At 37.7% G+C, this 25,040-nt stretch overlaps 1 protein-coding gene across 2 annotated transcripts in view; it reads left to right on the top strand.

Annotated features, from left to right (window-relative positions):
* gfra2a (GDNF family receptor alpha 2a) overlaps window positions 1–25,040 on the top strand; it is a 104,676-nt gene that overhangs the window by 50,212 nt on the left and 29,424 nt on the right. For both annotated transcript variants that reach the window (XM_048210353.1, XM_048210352.1), the window contains exon 4: window positions 515–920. In XM_048210353.1, coding sequence (XP_048066310.1) covers window positions 515–920 — 406 coding nt within the window. The remainder of the gene's footprint in view (window positions 1–514; window positions 921–25,040) is intronic.

The following is a 25,040-nucleotide window of genomic DNA, read 5'->3' on the forward strand; positions in this document are numbered from 1 at the left end:
GCTACCCACATGACGCATCATCCAGCATACCTGGTTAATTGTCCTCAGGACCAAAATGTAGTGTTTGTTCAGGTTTCAGGCCACTTCCTGTACATTATGAGGACATCCAGCTGTCCAAATAATTCAAATCACTAAGTAAACTTTTTATTTTATTTTATTGAAAATGTAAAAATGCAGAATTATGTTTAGGGGTGGGGTTATGATTAGGGGACATACAAAGCCCAGTATTTAAAAAAAAAAAAAAAATAGGTCTGTGAAAAGTCTTCATAATGATAGGCCTGTGTGTGTGCTTTGAAAGCATCCCAATTGGGACACAGAGTTGGAATCAGATCAAAGAGTTCACTGTTGTGCTGGAGTTGTCCAATTCATCAGACAAGGAGTGTATGTGGGACAGTGCATCTGATTGTCTCTTTTTTCTTATGCACACCCACTCTCAATTCCCCTCTCACTCTCTTGATATCATTCTCACACACAAAAAAAAATCTCACTTATCTTTCCTGCTCTCCTCTCATAGGCATACATTCTGGCACAAGTAAAGGCCAGCCACACTGCTCAGATCCCAGCCGCCCATGCAACCCTTGTCTGGACGCCACCAAAGCCTGCAACCTCAACGAAAACTGCAAGCGTCAGCGCTCCAACTACATCTCCACCTGCACCCGTGCGCAGACGCAGGGCCAGCAACCCTCACAGTCTCAGTCACAGGACAGCTGCAACCGAAAGCGCTGCCATAAGGCCTTGCGTCAGTTCTTTGAGCGTGTTGACACGCAATACACCTACGGGCTGCTCTTCTGCTCCTGCAAGGACCAGGCCTGTGCTGAGAGGAGGAGACAGACCATTGTACCCTCTTGCTCATACCTGGACAAGAGCAAACCCAACTGTCTTCAATTGCGCAACACCTGCCGCTTGGACGTCCACTGCAGGTAGGCAAGTCAATGCGTTTTATAATGTAGACCTGAAATGAACTGACATTTATTCATTTAGCAGATGCTTTATCTAAAACCACTCCCCATAGCTACAAAACAAGTGATTCATCCAAAGAAGCCCTTAACGTAAAAAAAATGTCAGTTTCCATAAATCTGTAACTCTTAAATCTTTATTTATAACCATAGCTTTCCCACAATGTCGCCATGGAACAGTGACCACAAACTTATTACAGGGAAAATCCCCTTGGATCTGGGGTTACAGGGATAGTTCATCCAAAAAATGAAAACTCTGTCATTATTTGCTCTTCCTATGTCATTGCAAGTCTGTATTACATGTTTTCTTCCATGGAACACAAAAAGGGACATGAATAGAATTAATTGAGACTTCAAAAAGCTTCAAGCTTCAAAAAGGACATAAACATATAAGCATCATAAAAGTATCATACAAGTATGCAGGGTGCGATTTGTAGGGGGGGACGGGGGGATTTCCCCCCTTCTGGTCTATGTATCCCTGCCTCTGCTGAATAATTTTTATCCCCGAGGGGGATAAAAAAATATCCCTCCCGGCTGATGCTACTCCACAAAACACCAACAGGGCATACAAAATACCAAAAATAAAAATCTTTTTTTTTTTAAAACATCGCCAAGTAAAATGCTGCGTTTATATAGAACTGTCTCAATACCAACACAACAAACGGGACACTTTTCAGACGCGCATTCCGACTTCGCCTCAGCGCCAGGCACCAGTCAAACGAGGCCGGAAATGGTAGGCTACAGGTGACGACGAGGGAGCTTCAGTTGAACAACAGTGAACTGCGGTCAGATGAGATGTTGTTAGGCTATGTCGGTAAAACTCAGAAAAACATGACTGTCCAATCAGCCATTATACTGTGCTCGTGGCGCGCACTCAAGAATTGCATGCGCAAATGCGCCGGCGCGCTGCATAATTACTTTATTATAAAGCGCAAAAGAAACTACGAACAATGACTGTCGTTGTTCTGTTGTAAGTTAAGTCATGAAATTACCAAACATGCGATTAAAGCTGCCTCAAAACTGTGCATGCATTTATTTGTTGACATGGTTTTAAATTGTTATCCAATTTGTTGGCCTTAAAATGTCTTAAAAATGCAGATATGTACACCAGGGAAATCAAAATTTTCTCGGGGGACCATGCCCCCGTACCCCCCTTGCAAACTACATTTTCTGACCTAGGTAATTATGAAACTCTGTGTACGGTCCAGCTTATATTCTATCTAATGAAATATGAGGTAAACGTGCATTTCTCCAAATGTGAACACTTTTGGACTAAAAGATCGTATGTGTATGCACTGTGATCAAAAATAAATGGGACCAAACGCGATTGAATGTAAAGCTTTGTGTCTCGTTGTTCTATTGATAACTACCGATTGATTTTGCAATTCTATCAGAAATTAAGAATTATTAGTGTCATAGTGGTGTGAATATCTAAGCTATTTAATCCCCTCTGTTTTTTTCACAAATCGCACCCTGCAAGTATGCCATACAACTTCTGTGGTGTATTTGATATTCTGAAGTGTTAGCAGAAATTTAAGTCATTATTGACACACAATCTTAAAAAAAAATAAATGACTGTATTATATGGCTTCATAATACTACTTCCTTTACTATGTAGGGGAAAGTGGGGTGAGTTGTGCCAGTTTTTACTCAAAGTGACTTTAAAGTGAGGCCATGGCAGTAATGCCTTCAACTTAAGAATGTACATATATTTCAGGATGTGTTGCATGCCTGAGAACAATAACTTTGGATCTGAAATAAATTGTTTCAGAAATATAGCTTTTGGAAAAAAAGTGGTCTCGTGGCACAACTTGCCCCTGGTGCGGGGTAAGTTGTGCCTTTGGGGAGAATACGTAGGGGTAATTTGTGCCAGTCATTTCTGAAGTAAAACAGAACATTTTAATGTTATGAACTGTAATGCTATATGAAAGCAAGACAAATTCAATACAAAATTACTCATTTAAGGTTTATTTAGATATTGTCACCCTATTAAACTGTTGGAATAGGCTAAGTCATATTTTGTAGTTTTTGGGAAAACACAAAAAAATTAAATACACAATATATGATATTTGTGAATCATTTCAGGCAAAAAGGCTTTGGCAATAGATGCCTGTTGACATACATAGAACACTTTCTGTCAATTATAAGAATAACATAAGAATACGCCATGTTACAAATTATTATGCAATTGACATATCAGTAAGATTTCAGTAGAATAAACATTCAGATTTTAGTTTTTCCTAAGAAAATGTTTGTTTGTTTATTTATCCATGTCTTATAACTGGTATCAATCTCAGACAAAATAATTTGCCAGGTCTATGGAAACCCTACTTAGAGGTTGTTCCACATTATTAAGCAAGTCACAGTTTTCATGCAAAATGGGGAGGAAGAAAGATCTTTCTGAAGATGAAAATACCTGTTTGCTGCTAAACACTGGCTTTTTTTATAGCTGCCCTTTTAATACAATTCATTTTTTTTGACAGGAACTTTCATTAATAAGCCTTTATCTGACCGAGTTCTGCTGTGCTCTAAATCACTCACAAATCTAATTCGATAATCTCCATTCAGTTTTCACACAATATTAGTTGTTTTCATGCCTTTTGCACAACATTGGACCATTTCATGCTTTTCATCTTCAGAAAGTGCGTTTTATAAGTGCGTGGCATGATGGGTTTTGGTCTAAAATCAAGAATGTCACATAGTTTAACTGCTAAAATGTAAGAGTACAATGTACAATTACAAATTAATAATATGTTGAAAATAATCATACGTGGGGATGAGTTGTGCCACTGGCACAAATCACCCCGGACCCACAAGTTTGAAAAACTAGCATGATCCAGCAGTTAAGAGCTAACATCATGCTAACTGTATAGACTCATTGTGTAGCCTGCTAAAGCACTAAAACATGTGTGAAATGTTTTCAAACTTATCTATAATTGTTCAGACACTACAATCAAAAAACCTTGATCATAGAAATTTTACTTTGAATTTTAGCTAGTTTTTTTTAGCTAAAATGTGCTTTCCTCTCATGCCATGTGTCTCTCTTCTTTGGAGGATGAGTAAAATGGATGGCTTTTCAAAATTATGTGGTCACATGACCAATTTCTTCTATGGTTTTCCAGAAACAATGGGTGGAACTACTTCCCCCCTGGCACAAATCACCCCACTCTTCCCCTATATATGTGCATGCTTCATGCTAAGTTTAGAGGCTGTGCTGTATCGTGAATAAGTCACGGCTGAACGAGGGCACAACACGAAGCAGAGTGCCTGCAACCCCTTCAGTCGTGACTTATTCACAATACAGTGCTAGCCTCGAGTACCTTATTGCTTTTATAAAAGGGTTACCACACAATACAAATATTAAAGCCAAAATATGTATCACTGCAACTTTCATGAAGTAAACTTTCACTAAGGCTACGTCCACACGAAGCCGGAGCTTACCCTAAACCGATCTTTTTTTTTTTCCTCGTCTCAAAAAATATCTGCGTCCACACAAAACCACAGAAACGACTCAAAATGATGTAGTATACATGCCAGACCATTATGCGGCGCTGTAATTCTGCCACAGAGATACACTTAAAGCAGCAAACAAGACTTGGAGCATGCTCATAAACCTTGTGCGCTGTATACAAATTATAGTAGGAAGCTTAGAAATAACGCTTTATTTTGGCTCAGTAGCTTCTGCAGCACGAACACAAGCATCTAGGGCCCTATAATACACCCGGCGCAATGCGACGCAAGGCGCAGCGCAAGTGTGTTTGCTAGTTTGCGTCCAGCGTTGTTTGCGTTTTCCCGTTCAGCGCCACGTCCTTAAATTAGTAAATGCATTTGCGCCAGTTAGTGCGCCCATGGGCGTGCTGGTCTAAAAAAGAGGTGTGTTCAGCCGGCGCATTGCTATTTTAAGGAGCTGAAAATAGACTGCGCCATAGACCAACTCAAACCTGGTCTAAAGTCTAAAGTCAATGGCGCAATATTTTTTTGTTAGAGCACGTTGGTAGAAACTGCACCTCTGGGCGCGTCCACAGTGCGCGTTGACTTTGCTTATTACACACAGGGATGCGCATCACACAAACATGCCAAATATTAAAAACAAAAGGATTACAGTGTAAAAGAATATTATTGTGTAGGCTACATAAATATAAAAATGTAATGATGAATAGTCATTGCGTGTATTAGAATTAGGCTACCTATTTTCAATTCAGCCTATTACTACTTATAATGATGAACGAAATTGGCTAATTAATTGAACAATCGTGCCAATACACACACATATATATTACAGTCCGCCATGGCGCGAGCGCATCTCTCTCTTAAATGGGAGATGACACTCTGATTGGTTTATTGAACGTTATGCCCATTACTCATTAAGAGAATAGGGACAACCCATTTCAAAAATGCGCCCGGCGCACGGACCGTTTTTCCGTCGTTAAAATAGCAAAAGTGCACCTGCGCCGTGCGCTTTACACTTTGCGTTTAGATCGTTAAAATAGGGCCCCTAGAGTCTGCTGTTTTGTGCTGTTAGCGCCATCTGACTAGGGCTGACACGTGGGGTGATGACATCATCGTTTCAGAAAATATACGGATAGGCCGTCCACATGAAAACGCAAAGACGCCGTTTTCAGATTTATCCACTCTGGGACCCGGTTTCAAAAAAAACTTTCGAAAACGCCGGATCCGTGTGGACAAAACGCCTATCCGATACAAAATTTGTGCGTTTTCGCAAAAAACGTGTGGACGGGGGCCTAAAAGCCTTCCTTCCGCTGGAAAAAAGTAGTCCCTGACTGTGAACAGCAACAGAAGTTACATTATTATGCCATTAGATGGCGGCAAAGACTGTCTTTATGAGTGTGTCAGTCAGTTGCAAAGACTTTTACATTAAAAAGACTGAATTGTTGTGAACACGGAACAAGACGCAACTGACAAATGCTTTGACTAGCTCCACCAGTCACGGGAAAACCCCTTAACTGTTAAAAGGACAAGATAATACATCGGACATTTAAACAAATTTTTTATTATGAACATAGGACTGACCTGAAGGAAAATGCTAAATCTGAATGCAGGTAATAAACTCGCTCAATCGATCTCTTTCTCACAATACTCTTCTACATAATACAGTAAGCTTCAATGAACAAAATCAATTGAGAACGAACAGTTTACATTGCTAAGAGTGGTTGCTAAGGGTGTTGTGTAGTGATACACAGAACCGTTGGGTGAAGGGGTCATAGCCGTGTTTTATCGTGAATAAAACACAGCTATTGACTAATCAGAATCAAGGACAGGAACTAACCGTTTTATAACAATCAATTTCACTTTAGAGGATTAGGAGTAAAGACATTTCAACATATTAAAAGATGTCCAAGATATTCTACAAAAACTTCATTCTTAGGTTTTAAGGATAAAAGAAATTCATGTGGGTTTCAAACAGCGTTTTGGATGAACTGTTCCTTTAAGTGCCTTGCTCAGGGGCCTCAGTAGTGCGTTGTGCTCAAGGGCTCAATGATATTGGCTCACGGCTCACTCTTTGCTGAACCAGCATCCTTCCAGTTAACTGTTCTGGTCCTTTAACCACAGCAGCATGCCAGAAAACAGATACTAGATTTGAAGTACCTGTTAAATTGAATGTAAAGTAAATGTTTTTATATTTACATACCTTGCACTAATTTTCCATTTGATTTTTTTAGGTTATGCCCAAAGCGTTTAATGTTGCTTTAAAATTAAAGTCTGCTCTTTCCCTCCACCATATTCTATTAGTGCCTTGAGCCTTCGCCAGGAAAGTAATTGCAGACATTTTAAGAACCTTCTATTAGAAACAGAAGAGACTTTCTGCTTAATTGACATGACAGTGTTCAATTAGGCTGAACCGAACATTAGTACATCACTTTTACTGTGTTTCCCTGTGATTTAACAGCCAACCGTTTTTATTAACACAAGCTTATCCACTACCACTTACCAGTGGACCATTGCTGGATTACTTTGTCAATGCCTGTCAAGAAATCAGGCCTCTGTAAAATGAGAGAGTTTGTACACAGAGATTATTATATATTTTTTAAGTTTTTAAGCTTTTTTTATTTTAGCTTAGATTTAGTAGAGTTTTCTCATTTCAGTTTATTTCATGTTTTAAAATTTTAGGCCTGCCAATGTTCATTTAAAATAATTTTTAAAATGTTTAATGCTGTTAAATATTCAGAACAGTCTAGTGTTACGCAGATGGATTGTAAAGGTTTCACATTTTCTAATATATATGCATCAAAAACTAAAATTAATTTGTTTTAGTTAGTTTTGTAGTTTCATTTTAGTTTAGTTAAAATGCATTTAGTTCAACATTTGGTGCTGATACACCAAAGGAATGGAAGCCTGATCATTCACAAGCCTGAAAGGGTCATGCTTATTATATGCAAATTACAGAAGTGGCATCGAACATAGATTTCGCTTTTAGTCCACACATACCGTGAAACATCCCGACGCTTAATCCTTGGCTGTGTTGGAAGATGTGGGTAGATGAGCAGTTATCTGTAATTCTCTGCAATGTAGCTGAAATAGCCACATAGTGTGAACAGCTGATATGTCAGAATATTGCATTTCAAAGAAAACTATTCATTTGATTTGATACACGTTAATGTCTTTCACAGACTGAGACAATTTGGTCTTGTAATGTTAACATGGCCTTTGGTAGTAATGTGTATTTAGCAATGAAGATAAGTTCATTGAACACATATGCATAACCAAATAATCGCTGAAGCATTAATGGCTACAAATTATACGAATACCCCCTCCAACGATTGAAAATACGTAATCACGCAAGGACACACATGAACACATTACTTATAGAACAGAACACACTGTTCCTGTTGTTGCTTTTAAATAAGTGAATGCGTAGTTCAAGTGCTCAATCTGGGAATCATCTGTACTGCATGTTTCCCTGCTGATTTTTAACTTTGAAGCTGTATGAAAGCACTTTGAAGAAGAGATCAGAGATATAAGTTGACTAAGGATATGAAGCAGCATTAATGAGGATTTTTAAGAAGACTGATTTGTTCTTGCGTGTCGTGGATGTGCTATGTTTAGCATTAGTGCTCTGCTGCACCCGATGTACGCGAACAGTCATACAGTCAAGACTGCAGAGGATGGACATAAATCTCTTCATTGCTCTGTGTTTTTGTGTGGAGGCACGTCTGTGGAGGTGTTTATGTGGGTGTATGTTTATGTGAAATAAAAAGACAGATAATGTAGGCGAAAAGGCATCTCTTCCCTCTTGTTGACTGCTTCGTGTTTGGGATCAGTGAATCGCGGCAGGATTTACTTTTTCACACTGCCACGCAAACCAATAGTGTTGCCAATTATATGTACAAATATTATTTATAATATTACAAATCATAAATAACTGTAAACAGAACATCCATATTGTGTTGCACTGTGGGATCATAGCGTAAATAGCTGGGTTTTGTTGGAAGTCACCATTATGGTGATCAGTGTTCATTTTGACTTCGAACTGTAAAAAACAAAAAAAAAAAACTTAATAAAGGACTTTTAATCATAATTAGCTATATATATATAAAAACAGTTAGTTCCTGTCCTTGATTCTTATTCACGATAAAACATGGCTATGACCCCTTCACCCAACGGTTCTGTGTATCAATACACAACACCCTTAGCAACCACTCTTAACAACGTAAACTGTTCGCTCTCAATTGATTTCGTTCATTGAAGCTTACTGTATTATGTAGAAGAGTATAGACCTTTTTCACACTTCCGTGGTTTTTTGGCTTCCGGAATGATCCACGTTGGGTAAAAGTTTTTCCGGTTACAGTGATAGATAGCCTCGATCAGAACCAGCTCGGGAATCAAAGTCGTTTTACGAATTAAATGTCATGAAAATGTTTGAACGTTCTTGGTGAATTATTGGTGAGACTACAGAGCTCTCATTAAGAGCTTAATTTAATAAATAATTCAAAGTGATGGCGGTTAAACTGGTTATATTCTTTGTGTCTGTTTGGCGCGGCTGTGCATTATCGCGCTCTATGTGCTGTAAAGATAGTGCGTGCATACTAGCCATCCTAAATAGTAGTCTATGTGACATTAGTAATATTTAGTACTATTTAGGGTGGATAGTATGCACATTGGGATGTATAGAGTATTTTTAGCGACGTGCTGGGGAAATGATTGGCAGCTCCCTTATCACGCAAGCCTGATCCTCTGATTCATAAAAGAGGACCGCTCGCACCCTGGATATTTCTGGATATATATAAACACTTCAGTCATCTCTCACTCATATTTTCCTGTCGTCATCATCATAAAGTGTGTATTATGCACAATATTATTGTGCTGTTGCAACATTTATGCAAAGACTGATAGTTGTGTACAGTGTAGTGTTGGAAATTAATTATGTCTTACTAGTTTAATCATTTTAATCGATCAGGGTATAACATATGCTTGAAAGTGCTCAGATTTAGCATTTTCCTTCAGGTCAGTCCTATGTTCATAATAAAACATCCGTTTAAATGTCCAATGTATTATCTTGTCCTTTTAATAGTTAAGGGGTTTTCCCGTGACTGACGGCGCTAGTCAAAGCATTTGTCAGTTGCGTCTTGTTCCGTGTTCTTACTCAATGTAAAAGTCTTTGCTACTGACTGACACACTCATAAAGATAGTCTTTGCCGCCATCTAATGCCGTAAAAATGTAACTTCTGTTGCTGTTCATGGTCAGGGACTATTTTTTCCGATGGAAGGAAGGTTTTTAGTTATTTTACTTCATGAAAGTTGCATTGATACATATTTTTTGGCTTTAATATTTGTATTGTGTGGTAACCATTTTATAAAACTCTGCTTCACGTCATGCTTAACAACACCCTTCAGCCGTGACTTATTCACAATACAGCACAGCCTCTCGTACCTTATTGCTTACTTATAATATTGTTAAATTCTAATACCAAATTCTAAAAACCATCATATTTCTTGAACCCTCTAGAGCTAATTATACAAAAGATCTCTTGAAACAAAATCTGTAAACTAATGTGCATTACTTTTCAAAACAGTAATTCAAATAGTAATACTTAAAGGTGCCCTAGAACTTTTTTTTAAAAGATTTAATATAAGTCTAAGGTGTCCCCTGAATGTGTCTGTGAAGTTTCAGCTCAAAATACCCCATAGATTTTTTTAAATACATTTTTTTAACTGCCTATTTTGGGGCATAATTAGAAATGAGCCGATTCAGGGTGTGTGGCCCTTTAAATCTGGTGCTCCACGCCCCAAGAGCTCGCGCTTGCCTTAAACAACATAAAAAAAAGTTCAAACAGCTAATATAACCCTCAAAATGGATCTTTACAAAGTGTTCGTCATGCAGCATGTCTAATTGCGTAAGTACAGTGTTTATTTTGATGTTTACATTGATTCTCTATGAGTTTGATGGTGCTCCGCGGCTAACGGCTAATGCTACACTGTTGGAGAGATTTATAAAGAATGAAGTTGTGTTTATGAATTATACAGACTGCAAGTGTTTAAAAATGAAAATAGCTACGGCTCTTGTCTCCATGAATACAGTAAGCAACGATGGTAACTTTAACCACATTTAACAGTACATTAGCAACATGCTAACGAAACATTTAGAAAGACAATTTACAAATATCACTAAAAATATCATGTTATCATGGATCATGTCAGTTATTATTGTTCCATCTGCCATTTTTTGCTATTGTCCTTGCTTGCTTACCTAGTCTGATGATTTGGTTGTGCACATCCAGACGTTAATACTGGCTGCCCATGTCTAATGCCTTTCATAATGTTGGGAACATGGGCTGGCATATGCAAATATTGGGGGCGTACACCCTGACTGTTACGTAACAGTCGGTGTTATGTTGAGATTCGCCTGTTCTTCGGAGGTCTTTTAAACAAATGAGATTTATATAAGAAGGAGGAAACAATGGAGTTTGAGACTCACTGTATGTCTTTTCCATGTACTGAACTCTTGTTATTTAACTATGCCGAGGTAAATTCAATTTTTGAATCTAGGGCACCTTTAAATGTATAAAGTAATGAGTTACTTGATAATCAAAAAAAAAAAAAAAAAAAAACATTAAAAAAAAAAAATTCTGATTACGTAATGCATGTTACTTGTAATATATTACCCCCAACACTATATTTATGACTTATGATTTCCTCTGCATTCACATTTTCCATTTTTATCAATTCACCCATCTTGAATGACAGATCACTGTTTGGATTGGCGTTATTAAACATGAATGTCACAGTCAGCTTAATCTGTGCTTCAACTGTACTGGGCCAACTAACAATAAGCCTGCCTCCCCATCCATCTCCACAATCCCCATCCGTCCTCGCCTCATGGCTTGAATCCATTGCAGTGGAAATTGGCCTCACATCATCTCTCATTGGCCGCGCTGCGATCGGAGCTGTGAGGGATGGCTTTGTCTGAGCAGAGGAATACATGATGAACTCGGTAATGAATGACTCTGCGGGCTCATACAGGGCTCGACTATTTAAAGCCACAGTTGGCGGCCCCACGACCTCACTGATTCAACACTGTTTGGGTCAATAGCCTCAATAGCCTTATTCATTGTCTGTATCTCCTCCCTTCAAATGCCTCTCTAGGTCAATGGCTTTTGGTCTTGGAAAGGAGCATCTGAAATATGTGTACATTGTGTTTGGGTGACATGAAATCAAATCCTGGATTGCAACATTTTCTTCTTCCCCTCATTTCCTGTCTTTTCTCTGGGGCTTAATTTGTGCCGGAACAAGCCAGATCTAGATTTTAGTTGATACCCCTGCATGCCTCAGAAGACAATTTAAGCAACGTAACACTTAAAGGGGACCTATAATGTCTCTTTGCAAGATGTAATGTAAGTCTGAATGTGTCTGTGAAGTTTCAGCTCAAAATACCCCACAGATCATTTATAATAGCTTGTCAAATTTGCCCCTATTTGGGTGTGAGTAAAAACACGCTGTTTTTTTGTGCGTCTCTTTAAATGCAAACGAGCTGCTACTCCAGAAGAGGGCGGAGCTTTAACAGCTTGCTCTTCAGTTGCTCAACAACAAAGCTGGAGAATCTCACGCAGCCAAAATGACGATTGTCAGAAAAGGTGTTCAGCCTTACATTGTTTAAACTGGAGTCGGACACTGATGGAGAGACTCAGGAAGTTACAAATTTTAAAATGCATTTGGATGTTTCTTAAAGGTGCTCTAAGTGATGTCACGCGTTTTTAGGCCAAAACATTTTTTGTCACATACAGCAAACATCTCCTCACTATCCGCTAGCTGCCTGTCCCCTGAACACACTGTAAAAAAAACACGGTCTCTGTAGTCGCCACAAGCTCCGAAAACGGCAATAAAAACAAACTGGTGCAGCCTGGACCACGAATCATAATAAACATGCTCCAGCCAATAACCGACAAGAATGATTTTAAATGCGCGTTCATGACTGTTTCAGGAAGCACGGAGGGGAGGGGAAGGAGGAGGAGGAGGGAGGGTCTAGCTAGCTTCTGTTTTGTTTGACAACACTTCGAACGTCAACAGAAAGTTACTCCACCCAGGATCACTTAGAGCACCTTTAAAGGCACTCTAAGCGATTTGACGCGTTTTTAGGCCCAATTTTTTTTTTGTCACATACCGCAAACATCTCCTCACTATGCGCTAGCTGCCTGTCCCCTGAACACACTGTAAAAAAACACGGCCTCTGTAGTCGCCACAAGCTCCGAAAACTGCAATAAAAACAAACTGGTGCAGCCTGGACCACTTAACATAATAAACATGCTCCAGCCAATAACCGAAAAGCAGCGTCAATACGCAAGCTACTTACATTTTAAATGCGCGTTCATGACTGTTTCAGGAAGCACGGAGGGGAGGGCCAGGAGGAGTAGGAGGAAGGGTCTAGCTAGCCTCTGTTTTGTTTGACAACACTTCGAACGTCAACAGGAAGTTACTCCGCTCAGAATCGCTTAGAGCGATTGTGGGTAAATTTATGTAGTTGCTGTGGAGTTGATTCAACTCATCGACTAGCATGTGCCGTCATGTTAATCTTTTGTGGAAATGAATGCAAACTGTGTTGAATTGACCCTTGTTTGTGAAGCAGGCATAAAATGATGGCATGGTAACAACACTCTACTACAACAACTCTTCCTCTTCTCATATGTATATAAAACATATGTTACCTCAGTTCTCTTTGGAGGAAATCCAAATATCTATGCAATCCAGACATGTATCCGCTTTTTCTGATGATAAGACAGAGAAAAAACAAACTGCTAGCCATTGTTTGTTTACGCTCATGGAACCTTCTGTCAGTCACCTTCTTGATGACAACACGCACGTTGTTAAAGACTGTGAGCGATGAATGATCGGGTAGCAACGCGTAGTCTGACATATTTCTTGTCCATAACACGACAAGATTTTTGGAGTTAAAATCATATAATCTGACACAGTGCCTATCGTAACCAACAAAAATATTATGTAGTCTGAACCCTGCATTAGGATGATATTTAAATGATTCGTTTTATGATCAAAGTACTTCAAAATCCTGATGTATCATATTTGATACTTTAATTTTAACATTATTTTGTTTAAAAACAGAGATGTTCACGAGTCTTTTATCTGGAGTCCGAGTCAAGTCTGAAGTCTTTAAGCTGGAGTCTGAGTCAAGTCTGGAGTCTTTTGTCATGAGTCCGAGTCAAGTCTCGAGTCATTAAAAAAAAAAAAAAATAAATAAAAAAAAATCCTAGTTTATCCTAGTTGTATTATATAGAAAAATTATATGATCTTTCTATAATCTGTTTTATTTGAAATTAAGGTCCTATGATTTAAGGGATAATGTACATCCAGTTTTTTGCTTTATAATCCATTACAATGTACAAAACAGTCATCCTGGCAACACAAGTAGTCATTTTCAATACAGCCGCTAAACGGACACAAGATGGCGCCAGTGAGTTTGTTATACAGCTGTTTGTTATACAGCTTCGTTGTTAGTGACGACATTCATTATCAGAAAATATCTAACTTCGGAATGTTTAAGAATCTCAATATAAAACTCTACACATGCAGATTGTGATACGTTAAAATATGAGCTTTAAGTAATAAATGGATTAAAATCTCTTTCTATCTCTCTCTCTTATGGACACACATTAAGAAATAGAAAAGCTGCAAATAATATGAAGATTGATAAAACGTAGTGCTAGGTTTAAAGTCTAGATTTTTTTTGTTCATATTTTAACAGGCTGGCTATTCAAATGAGCCATGCAGCTACACCACAATATAATAGTTAGTTGTGTGAGTTAATGTGACTAGCCTTTGTGGATGCGATGTCTCATAAAATTTGATGATGTTGTTCCGGTGTCTTTAATTGTTTTCCCACATTCTGTGCATCTAGCTGATCTGACGTGATAATAAACCCAAACGAAAGAACATATGGCACGGTGGCTCCTATCTTGTTGCATGGGACTCTTATTATGACATTTCGGAGTTTATGCGCATGGACATACGTAATCAAATTCTATGGCAAGAGTCCAATCTACCACGACACGTGAGGAAATATATGTGACGCAGATATTATAAAACCATTTAAACACAACACAAATTCTTTCTTTATTATATCAGTAGTTAAGGGTAAAAGACTTGAGTCGTTTTTAAAATATTCCGAGTCAAGTCTGAAGTCATTTCAGGTCGAGTTCGAGTACGAGTCTGAAGTCTGTTAAAATGCGACTCGAGTGCGACTCGAGTCCGAGTCTCTAACTCGAGTGCCCATTTCTGTTTAAAAATGATTTAAGGATGATCAAGTAAACCTAAGTTGCTTCAGTCCATTAAAAACAATGTGTACCATGATCTGTTTTTAGAATTGTACTAAATACCTTTTACTTGGTAAACAAAAGTATAAACTATCAATCAGATGACAGAAGGCGTATAGTACATTGTGTTCAACAGGATTTTCAGTAGGTTTCACTAGGCTTTATAGGGTTAATGGCACTATCCTCTCTTTTTTGGTAGTCTGTATTCCTGCTTTCATAAAGCATGTTGAGCTTGAGTTGACTGCCCCTAACCATGCCCTATTTATGTCAATATGACACAACAAATTAATTCATTTGTATTTTAGCCCAAATCCTAGTCCTGGTATTATTTGTGTTATGTAATAGTTTCAGCAGAGGAATAACTGAGATTTTTAGCAAAACTCATTTTTCATTCTTCATCTTCATTTCTCGTTCTCATTCTTCAGTTGCATTTTGAGCAGAGTGAAAGTTCATGGCATATTTATTTTTTTCAGAGGCTGAATAAGCAGCATGACTACTGATATGATTTGTTTATTAAGGTCTAATGTTCACATACTGCTTGACTTATCTAGAGTTTGTCAATGCAGTATTTGATGCAAGACTCTTGAGTTTTTATGATTTAATTAAAGGCAAATCCACCTGACTTTAAAAAGCTTAAGCCTTTAAAGTGCCATAAAACATAACTGCAGCTTATATTTTATAGTGCTTTTGTGTGGACACTAAAATAGTTATCTTTCTTGGGACTTTAATATGAGGCCATATCACCACAATTATATTTCTGGAGGTTTAAATGGAATTGCATATGGAAGTTTAATTGAGATCATATTTCTCTTATTGTTATGTTTGTTTTACACTGTCATTTATGTGATTAATGTTACTGTTACTATCCTCAGGTGTAATACATAGATGATGGCTTTTTAATTGATTTTTAAGTAGGCGAATGGCCATACATTCCAGACCTAATGGTCTATAAAATTGTTGTACAGCCCTGCTATAGGGGGAAAAAACAGCTTTTAGCAGCTAAGATTGCTGGTCTTCACTGATGTGAACTGGTCTAGCTGGTTATCAGCTCATTTAGCTGATCAGGCTCCCAGCCTGACAAAAAAAAGTAAAATAAGTACCCTAAACCCCTTTAAAACCTGCAAACCAGAGCAGCCTGACCAGCTTAGCTTCGCTCAAGTCGTTCTGTCAGATCAGATGTTTCAATATCTCCAGTTCTGATGCATTCAGAGGTCTGTTTTAGGAAGATTGTTATTGTAGCTTCTACTCCTTACAGTGGTGATTGGGAGCATTGTGATTTTCTTTCTTTTTTTCTCAGAATGAAGAATGTACTTTAAGTCTAGCACTCTGGGCGCCCATTAGCACAGTATCTGAAGCAATTGCATGAGTGTTTTTTTTTTTCTCTCTCTCTCTCTCTCTCCCAAATACACATTTTTTAGCCCTGATTTATAGTACAGGAATGTTGTTTATCTGTTTTGATGGGGACTGGTGGTAGGCCAAATATAGGAGCAGTCAAAACTGGTTTCAAGCATACAGTCCAGGCAAATAAAGCACAGAATGACAGGGTTAGCTATCGATCCCTCCACAATAGGAGCTGGGTCATGGTTCAGCTGGAGAAGTATGGATCTGACAGGCTTTCGTGCAGTAGGATGTGGTGTGTTTTCCAAATACGGGTAACATGCCAAATGAGCAGTCTGTCCCACTGCTGAGTTTATTTATCTTTGCACAGCAATGCCAGATGTGAGAGAAAGACTTAAATATGCTTGTTGCAGCAACTAAGGTAAGTGAATAACAGGGATATCAACAAATTTTCAAAGTCAATTTTCTTTGTTGACCCTTGACTTTACAAGACATTCTAAAATGTCACAATGACTCACAAGAAGGTGTGCAGTGCAGCTTGATGTCTGCTGTCTACATAAGGGGCCGTTCACAACGAATGTGTTCTTATGTTTATAAAGATGAGATGCAGCACAGCTGAATCAAAAAGTCTTAGAGGCGTTTCAGCTTAACATAAAGTGAAATATGTGAAAATGTGAAAAAGTACGATTTAGCATGCTTTTAAAAATAGTGCTTATTGTGGAAATACACTGCCCAGCAGTTTTCTACTCTGTAAAGTCTACTCCAGCACATCCCAAAGACTTTCAATGAAATTAAGGTCTGGACTCAAAGGCGCCAATTCATATGTGAAAATGATTCTTCATGCTCTCTGAACAATTCTTTCACAATTTTAACCCTGGTGAATCTTGACATTGTCATCATGGAATATGGCCATGATGTGTCTTCCTACATTGTCGTTTAACAAATGAAAAGCTACACACTCCATCTTCAAGGGTTAAAAGAACCGTTGCCAAACATATAACATGCTAGAAACATAATCACTGTAATAATGATCCATTCATAGATTCTTAAAGGTGCCATCAAACGTTTTTTTACAAGATGTAATATAAGTCTAAGGTGTCCCCTGAATGTGTCTGTGAAGTTGCAACTCAAAATACCCCATAGATTTGTTGTAATTAATTTTTTTAACTGCCTATTTTGAGGCATAATTAGAAATGCGCCGATTTATGCTGTGGCCCCTTTAAATCGTGCGCTCTCCGCCCCCTTCCGAGCTCTCGACTCTATCACTGCATAAACAAAGTTTACACAGCTAATATAACCCTCAAAATGGATCTTTACAAAGTGTTCATCATGCAGCATGTCTAATCACGTAAGTATAGTGTTTATTTGGATGTTTACATTTGATTCTGAATGAGTTTGATAGTGCTCCGTGGCTAACGGCTAATGCTACACTGTTGGAGAGATTTATAAAGAATGAAGTTGTGTTTATGCATTATACAGACTGCAAATGTTTAAAAATGAAAACAGCGATGGCTCTTGTCTCCGTAAATACAGTAAGAAACGATGGTAACTTTAACCACATTTAACAGTACATTAGCAACATGCTAACGAAACATTTAGAAAGACAATTTACAAATATCACTAAAATTATCATGTTATCATGGATCATGTCAGTTATTATTGCTCCATCTGCCATTTTTCGCTATTGTTCTTGCTTGCTTACCTAGTCTGATGATTCAGCTGTGTACATATAGACGTTAATACTGGCAGCCCTTGTGTAATGACTCGATCATGGGCTGGCATATGCAAATATTGGGGGCGTGCACCCCGACTGTTACGTAACAGTCGGTGTTATGTTGAGATTCGCCTGTTCTTCGGAGGTCTTTTAAACAAATGAGATTTACATAAGAAGGAGGAAACATTGGTGTTTGAGACTCACTGTATGTCATTTCCATGTACTGAACTCTTGTTATTCAACTATGCCGAGGTAAATTCAATTTTCAATTCAATGGCACCTTTAAGTATTTGCCTATTAAAATCCAAACAGCGACTTTTTTTGGCTGGGCAGTGTAATATAGCATACTTAAAAAGAATACATGTACAGTAAGTATGAACAGTTCAATTATAGTTTAAATTCATAATTAATGCAACTTTAGAGTACTTTTTGAAGCACTAATGTAGGACGTAAGTACATATTTATATGTAATTTGATAATTGCTTCTATTGTCTTTGAAATACGGTTAAAGTGCACTGCCAAACGTACTGACATGCATTTATAAACTAAAATATAATTTCATGTCATTTCTATTGAAACTTTTTAAAGTCCTAATTTGGCAGAGTGCACTTTTTAAAGTGTAATCAAGTGTTAAGGAACTCTCATTAAAGTGTACTCTCTTTAAGTAAACTGAAGTGTCCTTCATTTAATTAGTATTACATTATCTGCAAGTACAGTTTTTTTTTTTTTTTTTTTTTTTTTAATATTCTTTTAAGATTTGAAGTACACAAGTGCACATTTAATATAATTAAGTGCTTCTTTTTCCATGAGGGGAGACTAAAAGCAATAAGATTCAGAGCAGTCGTCAAATATGTCCGTCTAACGCAAGTTTACATTGAAAAACAAAAAGATGTGCAGTGAAACGTAAAGATGGTGATTTGGGAAGGTTTAAGCCTATGTGAAGGGCATGGAAGACTCAACTCACAATTGACTTTTAGAGATTGATGTTAGTTTGCTGCTGAGCTAATAGCACAACACAAATACGGGGTAAATATTTTTCAGAAATGAACATATAATACTTTTCAGTATTGAACCTACTGAATACTATATAATCAACTTGCGTCTTCCACTGATTTATATTTCTGCTAAGCTCATCACAGTGCATTCTGCTGAAGTATGGAAAGGTTTCTTGACCTGGCCATGTTGAATGGCTTTATGTGGAGCGATAGGGAAGCTAGATGACCAAATTGGATGTAGCCAGTCACATCAGTCTGAGTGTGGTGCATGGTTAGGTAATGGATTGCAGGTAGCAGGGCGCCAAGCCAGTGACTGACTGCGCTGGCTAGAAAAAGTGTCTTGAATATGAGTCTGGCAGCAACTGCCCGAGCAGAAACTCAAGTAAAGATGTAATGTGAAAATAACTGGAGGTTATTAAGTCAAACAAGGTCAAGGGTTTTGGATGCACTTGATAGATTGTGTAGTAAATGCATTTTTGTTGGCGATGAATGACTTGCATTAACCCACTCATTGAATAATAAAAGCCTGGACAAGGAGCTGAATTAAAATTGTGTCATTGAAGGGCCTGGTTGTGTTTCTGTTGTGTAAGCAAGATGATTCAGCAGTTTGTCATAATGTGCTCTACAAAACCAGGTCACCTGTAATAATGAAGGGGTTTTACACACCTGGAGGCTGCTACTGTGTACCTTTAACTAAAACAAAGAGACATTTGCTATGTCCCAATTCGCCTATTAATACTGCATCCTAAAAGTGTACTCTTTGTGAAGAAAATGTAGAGTGTGTAGCAGAAGAGTAGGCACACTACCATGACAGAATTATGCTCTGTTGCATAATTGCGTGCATTCTGTCACCGTAAACTGGCCTGTCAATCATCCTCATATACACACTCCACATTTGCACTACTAAAACAATTCTTCCTACCATACGGAAAAACAAGTAGCACATTGATCTGCCAGTCGGAGAATTCTGCTAATGTTTTTTTGCATAATGATGGATTTAATAGTTGATATATCTGCCAAATATATCTGCTTTGCTAGTGTGCTATCCATATCTTTATTAAAAATCACAGTATTGTTGCAGATGGAACATATAACAGATTACATTGTATATTTTTTTTGTCAGGTTAGATATTGATTATTAATATATCAAACCCCTGTCAGGGAATCTCTACTTAACCGTCAATCTCTCACACATCTGCCATGTCCTTTTTATTTGTGATTTTAGTTCTGAACCGAATTCTTCTCCAAAGCGCAATGGGTTGTGGCCAATATCAGCCATTAGAGTGTGCACAGATCCACACTTCGGAAATAGTAGACTATTTTGAGACTTTTGCCAAACTCTTTTCAACATACTATGCTTTTACACAATTATTGTAATCTCATACTATTTTGGATGGATAGAATGCACATTGGGATTCAGGGATTGAGTTGAGAAGGCCTTGGGAGGAAGAGAAGCTTCCTTTTCGAGGTTGAGTTTGTTTGGCATGTTCATATCTTATCTGAAATTGCTGAAGTGGTATCAAGGAAGATAAATGTTCAAATGAGATTGACACAGGTTAGCATTGTTATAAGAGTGATAAGTAATACTCCTTACATAGGCAGTCTTAGAAGGCAGCATTAAACTTAATTCAGTGACTTAACTTATCTTCCATCAAGGAGCCTAATAAGTGAATGATTTGCTCTACATTGGCAGCAACTCAACTCGTAATTTCAATAGAGTTTGAGCTTGATCAGCCATCTTGGATTTATTGTTTCACTGTTAGTTAAGGCCCATTCATACCTAGAATGATAATTATAAACTTATAACTTGATAACTATAGCATTAACTAAGCATCTACACCAATGTTTATTATTAACCTGCTGTTAATTATGAGGCAGCGGCTATTTGCACTAAGTGTAAAATAGCAACAAAAAGTGTTTTCTTTGTACTAAGTGTAAACAGTTGCTACTTATTGTCCTTGGTTTGGATGGGCCTTTAGGGACAATGCATTTTGGGATTGTCTCCACAAAAAATATTTGTGATGATCATACCTTAAAATTCTGAATTCTAAAATTCCAAACTACATATTATCTACTACTGTTGTAGTACTCAAGACCGGTCTTAAAGGGCACCTATTATGCCCCTTTTTACAAGATGTAATATTGGTCTTGGGTGTCCCCAGAATGTATTTGTGAAGTTTCAGCACAAAATACCCCACAGTTAATTTATTATAACCATTTGAAAATGTCATTTTTGGGGCCTGTTTTAAAAAGAGCTGTTTTGGTGTGTACCACCTTAAATATAAATGAGCTGCATATCCCCGCCCTGCCTTTGGATGAGGGCGTAACTTGCATACCTATGGCAATAAACAGAGGGTAGAAGCAGAATGGCTGAGAGTGAGAGACCCGCTGTTTTGTATGGCATTCAGCCGTACATGTTTGAACCGGAATCAGACCCAGATGATGAAGAGACTCCGGCAGAAGAAACACAATTGAGAATGGAGCAGGACGTCTCTGAATGGTTATTTGATACATTTATGTACTTATAGAGTTTTAATCGCGTCCCCTTTGCAATTATGGATGTGCAACACACACACACACACACACTGTGATAACGTTCGCGCAATTTTTTGAAACTACAAACACAAATACTGTGATAACGTTTGCTAAGTACAAACGAAATTATATTTATGCGAGGGAACAGTTGCGTCATGTTGACATTACTTGTCGTACAGGTGCTTATGTGGCAAATGTGAGAAGATGGCTACAGAACCAGAAAATATATGCTGCAGGGAGATAGAACAGGTATTAATTTATTTACATTTGTAACGTTAATTGTTGCAAAAAATAATACGTGACATAAAACTGTCTGACGCTATTTGTTGTATCAAAGGTTACAAGACGGATGAAACAACTTCAAGTCACTCCATCATGTATGGTAGACCATCCCGGAAAACATACACAGTTTTTAATACAATATCTTTAAAAAATATATATATACGTGTGGATACACACTATACAAACAAGGTTTAAATTATATACACAGACATTCTACGACGACGACAACAACTTTAGACGCATTTGTTATTGAACTGGCTGACATCGACTGAAATGACTATTTGCTCAAAAAACATTAAATACACTTACTTCTTCTGGAGGAGACGTTGGATCGCGAACAGTAGGCAACGATCCACACTTTAGGATTAACTTTGAAGCAAGACCTGCTTTGAATTGACCCTCGTTCTCAAAACAGTCAGTCAAAAAATGATTCGCGCAAACATAAACGTATTTTGGAATTTTGAGTGGCGCCTTTCCTTCGTAAATAAAATCCATCCACTGCGTTTTCAGTGGCTTTGATGTCGGAAGTAAGTGAAAACTACTATGTTCATTATTACATCCCACAACAGAACACTTATGTTTCTTAGGAGACATTACCGGCTGTCGTTGAAACAATGGAGGATTGTTGACCGATCACCGAGGGCGGGGTCTATGCCAAAACCAGATTGTCAATCAAACCACGTGGGTGGGGCTTAGCGCAATTCTACGTCACAGTGAGAGCAATCTTAGAACAGGGCGTTCTGAGACAGTGCTTATGAATTATTGAGATTGTAAAAAAACCACTGGGTGGATTTTTCTCATTCTAGGGTGGTTTTGCTCACACACTGCCAACACACATTTATGGTCAAACACCATGTAAAAGTGAATTTTGCATAATAGGTGCCCCTTAAGACTATTTTTTGAAGGTCTTGGTCTTGTCTTGGTCCCGTCCGCATTTGGTCTCAGTCTTGTCTTGGTCTCAGACTAAAAGGACACTGGATTTTATTTCAAGGCCGGTCAAGACCACAACTGCGGGGATATCGCTAAATTGCAGTTGCATTTCTTTGTTAAAGGATTAGTTCAGTTGAAAAGAAATTAAGGTTTTTGATGAAAACATTCCAGGATTATTCTCCTTATAATGGACTTCAATGGCCTCCAAACGGTTGAAACGGTTGAACGGTTTCAGTGCAGCTTCAAAGGGCTTTAAATGATACCAAAAGAGGAATAAGGGTCTTATCTAGTGAAACGAGAAAAAAAATGTATATGAAATACGAAAGTATGGTTTTGGTGAAAGCACTTGGAAGGCTATCATTTGTTTATATAAAGCATATACATTTACACTTTTTTTTTTTCAAAAATGACAGATCGTTTCGCTAGATAAGACCTTTATTCCTCGTTTGGTATCGTTTAAAGCCCTTTGAAGCTGCACTGAAACTGTAATTTTGACCTTCAACCGTTTGGAGGCCATTGAAGTCCATTAATAATCCTGGAATGTTTTAATCAAAAACCTTAATTTCTTTTCGACTGAAGAAAGAAAGACATGAACATTTATTTCGGGGTATTGTGCCAACAATTCAAGATATGATTGCAAAAAAGTACTTGTATAAGATCTTGATATTAATATTATAACATATAATTAAGCATTATCACAAGAAAGAGGGCTATTTTCACTAATATGAGCACAATTGCAAACGTGATTTTGATTTTTTACAAATGTTCAATAAACAAAATTTTATTTTTAAAATATTAATCTCAACATAATTTATGCATTTGTAATTGTACCAATTCAGATGCAACTTCTGTTCCACCTCTGCAGTGTAAAGATGAACTTTATTGTTAGTGATTTCAACTGATTGGTAACAGCTCTATATAGTGTCTTATTATTCTAATTGTAATTATTGATTAAAACAATACATTTCATAGGCAGTAAATGTAGATCTTTCAGATGAATTTGAGGAGTGCTGGTCTTGTCTTGGTCTTGGTCTCGACTTTGTCTCGGTTTGGTTGGTCTTGACTACAACACTATTATCTACCATACTCAACATAATTTAGATGACTAGAACAGCCTTTGTTTTGGGAGCACTCCAATGATGACTGAAAATGCCTCTGTAGGCAGCTCACCAGGTTTTGGAACAGAGCACATGTGATGACAGAAGCAAGTGATTTGGTATAAACATAGAATAATGGAGTGAGAGCAGACAAACCATGAAAAATACCTCTGCCATCATAAAGATCAACAGTGGTTGACCAGAACAGACATATCCAGAACAATGGACCGTTTAAGAATCATTCTTCATTACTTAAGAGGGGAATACCTGAATTATTTAACTAAAACCTCTGTTTGGGGATACATCTGTGTAAAATATCACAGCAGATGAGGAAGAAGACCCATAAAAGACACAAAAGGCATAGGAGGCACTTGGGCATCAAATCATTTGGCTTGTTCAGCTCTGGGGCTCTTTCATGCATAGATGTGAAGATGGATCGATGCGACACATCAAAATGTTTGAAGTCCCCTCTCTGTTGTTTTTCTTCCACTGCATCTGATTTGTCTGAGAGATTTGGGTAGGCTCTCACAGGGAGAAAGCAAAGAACAGATCGATTTTAACAGAGGTACCCTGACCCACTTCTCTGCACTAACATAACCCTGCCTAAGATGAGCAAGGTATTTGTAAGGACTTCAGATGGAAAGGAAAATGACGTTAACTAATATGTTAGTGGACGGGATGTATTTGGTGATTGAGCAAAAACCTGAGGTTTGTGGTTTTTAATATGTGACTGTCCTTCTGAGTGAATCATTCATTCAAAAATCTATTTCCAAAGTACTGATTCTTTCATGAACAAAATAAGAAATCACATACTTCCATATTATATACTGTAGTTGCAGAAAAACACTGTGTGAAAAGGAAAAATAAAACAGCAAGCAAAAAGTTCCTGGATGACTTCCAGCGAGATTCTGATGTGCACATACAATGGATACTTTTCTATTCCATGAGGCCAGTTAAGCGATGCAGTTGACGTTTGTAGGTCACATGACAATAAGATTGCCTGAATTACATTCATACTACACAAATTCACACTATACAGAATGTACTTTTTTAATGGTTGCAAAGTAATTACTTATTCAAACGAAGTAGCTATTCAGAGTGAGCCACTGAATCATTCACTCAACATATCGTTCATAAAATCTGATTCGTTAAGGAATGAAACACCAGTTCCAATGCTCAGAGATGTGCAATGGTTGATTTTGTTGTAGCTTTGAACCATTTTAAAACTATTTCACTTTTTAATCATGCAATGGGCAAAAACAGCTGAAACATCCCTTAAAATATCTTTTGTGCAGGGGAAAGAAACAGTCCATACCAATGTAGGTGTCAGTACAACAGACTTGTATGTCTATCCCCCATATCCTCATTTTCATTTGTGTTAAATTAAACATGATGTCTATTATAGAACAGAT

Source organism: Megalobrama amblycephala, linkage group LG12 (genome assembly GCF_018812025.1).
Source record: "Megalobrama amblycephala isolate DHTTF-2021 linkage group LG12, ASM1881202v1, whole genome shotgun sequence".
NCBI lineage: Eukaryota > Metazoa > Chordata > Actinopteri > Cypriniformes > Xenocyprididae > Megalobrama > Megalobrama amblycephala.